General features: G+C 51.9%; 1 protein-coding gene across 4 annotated transcripts in view; it reads right to left on the reverse strand.

Annotated features, from left to right (window-relative positions):
* QRICH2 (glutamine rich 2) overlaps positions 1-7,704 on the reverse strand; it is a 62,874-nt gene extending 55,170 nt beyond the window's left edge. For 2 of the 4 annotated variants that reach the window (XM_075903606.2, XM_089771951.1), the window contains exon 1: positions 6,738-7,703. In XM_075903606.2, coding sequence (XP_075759721.2) covers positions 6,738-7,247 — 510 coding nt within the window. In that variant the 5' untranslated portion in view covers positions 7,248-7,703. Of the gene's footprint in view, positions 1-6,737 lie in introns of all 4 variants that reach the window. The other 2 variants (XM_089771950.1, XM_089771952.1) reach the window with 2 other exon arrangements.
* Between the last annotated feature and the right edge of the window lie 429 nt (positions 7,705-8,133).

The following is an 8,133-nucleotide window of genomic DNA, read 5'->3' on the forward strand; positions in this document are numbered from 1 at the left end:
CCCAGAGGTCAAGATGGGGATACTTTGCTTTTTTATTTAACATGACCCCCCCTCCCCCAACGAAGCAGAACTGGCAAATAATTAAACATTTACAGCCTGTCATATTGGGTTGCAATATCTGCCGCATGAGCCTCCGAGCTGATTTAGTGCTCTGAGAAAGGGCTGTTTATCAGCCTCAAAAAAGGCTCATTATCTCATCAAAGAAGCTCCTTTTCCCTCCCAATACGCTACATGAACGGATGAATAATTCAGCAGGGACTTGCTTTAATCTTGTGGCTCTACTCTTCCCCTAGTGCTGCAGCAATTGCTCTGGCTTTGGAGGCATTCTTTGGGTATGATGTTCCCTTCCTCCACATTTGATCATTATCCTAAAGACAGCCAGCTAGCTTTGCAGCATGGCTCCCTAGGGTAGTGGTCACCAACCAGACCAGGATCCACCAGTAGGTCTTAGAGCCTCTGACAGGTGATGCTGCCTTGCTGATGTGGAAGCCAGATCCATCCCTAGGCCAGCTTGGTGTTGGATGCCCAGCTGCTGCCTGGATGGGATCCACCCCACCACCCAGTGCTCCTGAGGCTGATGCCCTAACCCTAAGTTCACTGGAGATCCCACCCCACCTCTAGAAGGTCCCTTTTCCTGCTTTACACATGCAGGAGCCAGCTGCTCCTAGGGTGAGGGGGGAACCTTGAACCCACCACCCTGTGCTCCAGACTCTGATGCCATATCCTCTATGGCACTGTGGACCCCACCCCCCTGCCCCATCTTCAGCACATACTTTATCCTCCTTTCCAAGTGCTGGAGCCAGCTCTATCCCTGGGGCAGCTTGTGTTGGCTGTCTGGCTACTCCCAGGGTAGGTGGGACTCAAGCCCCCAACCCTGTACTCCCCAGACAAATGCTGTACCCCCTAGTCCACTCCAGAACCCACCCCACCGCCCTACCTTCAGGGTGTCCCCTCCCATATTCTGCACCCCAATGCCCTACTCCAGCCCGGTGAAAGTGAATGAGATTCGGGGAGGAAGGGGGATGGAGTGAGCAGGGTGAGGCCTCGGAGAAGGGGTGGAGCCGGGGCAGGGCCTCAGAGAAGAGGGGGAAGGAAGCTGCGCAAGGGTGCTTGGGTTTGAGGTAGATCTTCCATTGCACTTCAATTGAAAGAGTGAGCTTGTGGTTAAAAAGGTTGGAAACCCCTGCCCTAGGCTATGCTGTGCTGGGCATGAGCAAGACCCATGCTGGCTGGTCTCCATGACAGTCTGCTCCCCACGCTAGTCTAGACCAGACAGTCTCAGCCAGCACTCCCTCTTACAGTGTCTCTTAAATGTCATGCTGTGCACCGAGGCATGTGTGGATATGCACCACCAGCTGACACGCATGCCGCCGCCTGTGTCAGCTGAACAGCATTTGAATCTCTCCTGGGCAGCTGCCCAAGAGCTCAGATTACAGGGAACACTGGTCCCAGCTTCTGAGACTTGCCAATTTCAGCAACCATTCTGTCAGAGAACTCTGCTAACAAGTGGGGGCAGCATTCACCTTCCCATCCTGCATAAGGCCTATGCATCACCGAAGGCCGGGGTGGAGAACCTAAGGGCTGGCGGATGCGGCCCCTGACTTGCCTGGATCTGGCCCCCGAGGCACAGGGACCCTCCTAGCACTGGAGCGCCTGCGCTGGTGCTGCAGCCCCCTTCCACTCCACCGTAGGGCTGGAGCACACAAAACTACTAGCCTGGGGAACGTGGGGGGAGTCTCTCTCCTGCTCCATCGGAGTTTGGTTTGGTTTTTTATTTCTCACTTGTGTGCGGCCCCCAACTGATTTTTCTGCAGGTCAGTGACCCCCAACCCACCCCCGACCCAGCCCTGACCTAAGGCCTCAATATGAGGCATAGGTGATGCAAGTCCTGTTGCGCCAGGGTCCTGTGTACAGGACAAAGGAAGGGAAATCCATTGTCCAGTCCCAGATGGAGGAAGGCCTGGAGGGGGTGACATGTAGGAACTGCAATAACAACCTTGTTGAGCTCCCTGTAAACCCAAAATCCGCCCTCCCCCCCCCCCCCCCCCCCCCCGACTCATGCTGGACTGTGATGGGAGCTGGACAGGCAGAACATTTTCAGCAAGGACAGATCTTCAGCAGTCAGCATCCTGCTGGATGGGCAAGGGAGACGCTAGAGGGGAACGAGCACCTGATCCCGATCCCGAGAGGCACTGAAAGCTGTGGACAAGCAGGCCCAGCACCTTTGTCTGTTTTGTTGTTGTCAATGTCTGTTTCATTCACATGCATGAGGGGCATGTGGGTAGGGGAGAAGGTGTCTGCTAGGGCATCAAGCCTCCGTCTGGAGGGGGGCGGTTGCTGCCCCAGGGGATGGGTCTTGAGCCCCGGGCTGCGAAGGCAGATGCCTTAGCCATTGTGCCACTGGAGGATCCACCCCACCTCCCTTGCTTTCAGGGGCCCTCTTATCCTTCCCACCTTCCAATGGTGCCATCTCTAGCCCTGTAGAAGGGGGGGGCTGCTCCCAGGGCAGGCAGGACTCCCATCCCTCAAGCGCAGGTGGCAGATGCCTTATCCATTACATCACTGGAGGACCCACCCCACTCTCAGGGACTTCCTTATCCTTCTGACCTGCCAGTGTTGCCAGCTCCATCCCTCGTGAAACTGGTGGTGGCTGAGTGCAGGGGGGCAGGACTCAAACCTCAGCATCCCCCTTAGCCACCACACCAGCTCTCTCAACCCGAGCCTTGGGAGTGTGATGCCTTATGCTACTGGAGAATGTCTCAACTCCCTATCTTCAGGGGTTCCCTTATGCTTCCTATGCTCTGTCTGTGCCTTGCAGAGGATGGTGCTAGTAGCTGCCATCAGGGCAGGTGGGTCTCAAACCCTCAAGCCCCACCTTGGGGGTGTGATGCCCTCTCCATTGTGGCACTGGAGGACCTGCCCCACCTACATACCTACCTTCAGGATCTCCCTTATTTTCCCTCTCTTCCAATGGTGTCAACTACGTCCCTTGGGAATCTGGCCCCCACCTCCAGCCCTTGGGAAGTGGGTGGCAGCTGCCCTTAGGGCAGGCAGGACTCCAACCCTCAACCCCCCCTACCTTCAGGGGCTCTCTAATCCTCACTATCTTCCAATGGTGCCTGTTTCAGCACTCAGGTATCTGGTGTTGGACTCCAGCCCTCAGCCACCACCAGCGTCTGGAGCCCTCAACCCCGGGCTTTGAGTCAGGTGCCTTATCCATTGCACCGCTGGACAAGCTACTCCATCTTCCAACCTTCATGGGCCACCTTATTCTTCCTGCCTTCCAATGGTTTCAGCTCCACCCCTCTGGGAGGTGGCTGTGGCTGTTACTGCCCGGGGGGGGCGGGACTTAAGCCCTCAACCCACCTCACCTCCTTAACTTCTGGGGCTCTTCTATCTTGTGAATCGTTCAATGGTGTCAGCTCTGTCCCTTAGGAATCTAGTGGTGGCAGTGCTCCGGGCAGGCAGGTCGCCAACCCTCAAGCCCCCAACTCCCTACCTTCAGTAGCTACCTTATCCTTCCTATAGTCCATTGATGCCAGCTCCAGACTTGGGGAATCTGGTGGTGGTGCCTGCTGCCCCCAACTGGGAGGGTGGGACTTAAGCCCTCAACCCCAGGTTCAGGAGACAGATACCTTATCCATTATGCCACTGGAAGACCCATCTAACCTCCTGGGGCTCCTTTATCCTTCCTGCAAGCTCCATCCCTCTGGAGGGTAGTGGTCACTGCCCAGGGTGGGTGGGTCTCCTAAACCATGGAGGCAGACACCTTCTCCATTGATCTATTCCACCTCCCCAGTTTCAGGGGCCCACTTATCCTTCTTCTATTCCATTGGTATCAGCTCCAACCCTCAGCCCCCTTATCCTTCCCATGGTGCCAGCTGCATCCCTCTGGGAGGTGGTGGTAGTGGTGGTGGCTGCTGCCCTGGAGGGAGGGACTTGAACCCTCAAACCCAGGAGGCACATGCCTTATTGATTACACTGCTAGAGGACCCACCCAACCTCCCTAACTTCAGGGGCTCCCTTATCTTGCAAATAGGGTTGCCAGATGGTTGAAACTGATCCCAGAGTCCCGGATGGGGTTGTGCTATTGCTGCCTATTCCCTTATGCCTTTGTCCTTTCTAAGGTCTTACTGCATTGATGGTCCAGGACCGCACTGCCAGGGTATCCCATGAGTAGGAATGTGCAGAGCCCACTCTAAGAAGTTTTTCTTTGTGCACTTATAACAGGCCACTTTTCTTACCTTCTCTTTACCCCTCCCATCCCAGCTTTGGATTGCAATATAGATCCTCTTCTTCCAAGGGAGAAAATCTCCAGGGCTTTCCCCTGATGAGCCTATGCAACGTAGTGGTAACCTTGGCCTTAGATTAGAAAGGTGGGTCCCTGCCACACAATTTCATCCTCCTGCCTCCTGGAATGGCAACATTGATTTAGTTGGGATTGGTCCTGCCTAGAGCAAGGGATGGACTTGATGCCCTTCTGAGGTCTCTTCCAGCTCTATGGTTCTATGAACATTACAGCTCCTCCTGACTGGGATGGGGAAATAACAAAGCTAGGTTGTGAACTCCTTTCAGGGTGCCCCAGGCTACAAGAGGACAGCAGACATCATGGAGATGATGCTATTTACCTACAAGAGGAAGGGTTCAGACTACAGTAACTTAGACACAACAGCTATGTACCTGTGCCATGGTGAATCTAAGTGCAGGTAAGTCAGGGGACAAAGATGGGCAAATGTATCACTCCCTGGCTCACAAACCTACTCCATCACATGGCACTACCTTCATCCAGCAAAAGCACACCTGGCAATACAGCTGCCATGATTTCAATGAAGTCCCTCTCTTCCCTCCCCACCCTGCCCTCCATGGAATCTGATCTGACTTCAGGGTATCACCCCCACCCCAAGACACAAGGGTCCAATTTCTTTGAACACTATTGGAGTTGTGGAGCAGAAAATGCCACTTGTACCTAGGGTGGGAGTGGGAGAAATGAGGATACAGGTAGGGAACAGGAACAGGGAAATACTGTGGAGGCTCTGCCCCTGTGCAAGCTCACACTCACCTGGCGGAAGGGGCGAGAAGCAACAGTGGGACCCAGGGAGGCTGGAGCAGCTGCCACGAGGCCTAGGATAATGCCAGGGAGCCGGGCATGGAGTGGGGATGGAGTGTGGCAGGGAACAGGTAAGAACCTCTAGAATCCTCTTTCCCAGCTTAGAGCCAGTTGCCAAATGTCGCTATCTCGCCTCACTTCCCCTCCTATCCCTCTGCCCCTCACCCGCTTGCACCTCTACTGTTTCCCTAGGCCTAAGGATCTCAAAGCATTTCACTAGATTGAATTAAGCACGCCAACCACCTGTGAAGCAGGTTCCAGATGAGGACACTGAGGCACAAAGAAGCAAAGGGCTGGATTTTTAGAGGTGCTGAGAATCCACAACTCAAGCTGAAGTACAAAGGAGCTGTGGGTGCTTGGCCTTATTGAAAGCAAAGTCCTTGAAGGTTTGCTAGAGGTCACATAGGAAGACTGTAGCATAGCAGAAAACAAAGCACACAAAACCATTCAGCCCCTTAAAAACATACAGTGCAATTGGCAATCAGGGCTGACAAGAGGAGGAAGGAACAAAGATACTGGGGCTCCAAACTGGGGGTGGGGGTAAGTGACTAATTCTTGTGTAAATAAAAAATGAGAAGAGTGAGGCCCTAAAACATGATGCACTGAGGTCCCCAAACTTCTCTCAATGGGCCTTTCACAATTCAAGGGTAGTTCCTTTGTCATCTAACCAAAGTTTACACAGACCACAGACAAAGGACAATAAAAGGTCACAGTCTCTATATTCTCTAGACTGGAGATAAGATGAATGCAAACAAGAATAGCCCTTTGTTAAAACCATGGCATGAGTTAGACAAGCAATACCCCAACCTTTTCCATCCATCACTTTAATTAAATGGGTAGCAGCAATCAAGACTTTATTTCTCTTGTAACCTTAGAGGAATCAGTGCAAAGGTTTCATTAATTTTACAAGAACACAAGTCACAGCTGTAATAAGACCTGTGTGATACCTGGTCATGGTTTTCCTTATTATCCTGCTTTGAAAATACATGCTAGATCACAACCTGCTTAACAACATGCAATAGAAATAACACTGGATATGAGACCTTTAAGAGGTAATGGAGGCTGGCCCTGGAGATTCAGATATTTCCCTTCCTATAGTTTAGCTCTAATCCTAAATAACACAGGGACAGGAAAAGACTGCCACGTGAGAGACAAAGTGGGAGAGATAATACCTTATTGGGCCAACATCTGTTGGTGAAAGAAGATTCCTAGCTACACAAAGCTGTGTGTTTTTCATACATTCACAAACTTTAGACCCTAACTTACCATAGCTTTGCACAAATTTGGAGTCTTGTTGCTTATTACTTAAAATTATCTATATCAAACTATAAAATAAATAAATACCATCACCAGGCACTTATACAGAACACAGGGATGGTGTGAGTGCTGTACAAGGACCAGTTATGTACAGACCAATTATCTACCACATTTCCTCTCGGGATCCTTTCTAAGGGTGGATATTCACTCAATTCTCTAGATGAGTAGATGAAGGGTAAAGTGACTTGACCAAAGAAGCACAGCAAGTCAGTAGCAGAGACAAGGCTACCACAAGCATCTAGTCACTCTCATAGATGGGTTCACCCCACTGGGTGAGTTGCCCCTTTACAATTTGAGGAACAGAAAGATTTACCTTGGAGATGCCGTTCTCATTAGCTTCTATCTTTTTCTTCATCTGCATCATTTGCCACATGTCAGCCACAGCAGATCCATTTGGAGAGCCACTTTTGGTCCTCTCCAGCAAGTCTGTCCCAGAAGGCAGTTTTTCCAGGGCAGCCATTTGCTTCTCAAGCCCTTGAACCTGTTCCCCTATCTCATGGACCTCTGATTTCACCTCATTCATCTGAGCCTCCACACCATTCACATGAGCCGCCATCCCAGCCACCTGAGCCTCCACCCCAATGACCTTCTTCTCTAAGTCAGCATAGACTGAGTCATCTGCCTCATGGTCCTTCATCTCTTTCTTTGGCATGGCTTCCTGGAGCTTAGGTTTCTCTTCACGCATCTCCGCTATGACATCCTGGAGGTTGAGTTGTTTAATGATGGCATGGAGCAAAGTGTGGAGGGCATTAAAATTAACTGCCCCAACCTCTGGTGTCCCTATGGAGAGGTCAGCCAATTCTGCCAAGCTGAGCAGAGCCATTCCCTGTCCCCGATTTTAACTCCTGCCCAGTATCTGATGCTGTTACCTTTTCATGCAAACATAAAGCTATTTTTTTCCCCAAAATAGACAGAATGATTTGAGCCCAAGGACTCAAATAAGTTTCTCTTCTTTATACTGTGAGTGACTAAGCAAGCAGCTAAAATCAATACAAGCTGCTCGATCTTCCCACGAGTCCTGCTGGGCTGCACCCTCCATCGAACAGGAATTTTCCTTCCAGGGATTTTTCCTCCAGTCTTTTAAAAGTTTCCTATTTATTGACTCCTACTGTCCTGCAACCTGCCTATGCCTGATCCCCCTGCCTCTCCCCCCAGGCCTCTCTCCTAGGCTGATGCACCTGCCGCTGCCATACCTGACTATAGCCAACAGCAGGGCTCAGGCTGCGGGCAGCCCAGCAGAACCATCTCCACTGAAACACACCCCCACCCCCTGGCTCACACCCGCCCCTTTCGCCCTGCCATTGGCCACCCAACACCCCGCCCCACCGCCGGATTGGCCACATTGGCTGTTCATGTGCCTTTGTTTACATCAGCGGAGTCTGACGGCTACATTGCAGCGTCTGGAGTTGCTAGGCAGGGATGCAGCGCCCCCTAGACGTTCTGTGGCTCATTGCGCCTAGGGAAATAGTCCCGGTGGTATAGAGAGAGCTGCTACCTTGCAGGAATGTACTGCCGCTTGCGCGCGCTCATTGGGACGATCGTAAGGAAATGCTTCTGTAAGAAACTGCAGTGGGGCCCCCACCAGCCCTGAGTTTGCCCCAGCACCGATTCTCAGCCTGGCTGCAGCTGCTTCACCCTCTTGCCTCTGTTTAATCACTTTCCCATTTTCAAACCCCTTTAAAATGTAGTAAGGAAGAAAACGTACACAT

This window comes from Pelodiscus sinensis, chromosome 20 (genome assembly GCF_052426305.1).
Source record: "Pelodiscus sinensis isolate ZL-2025 chromosome 20, ASM5242630v1, whole genome shotgun sequence".
NCBI lineage: Eukaryota > Metazoa > Chordata > Testudines > Trionychidae > Pelodiscus > Pelodiscus sinensis.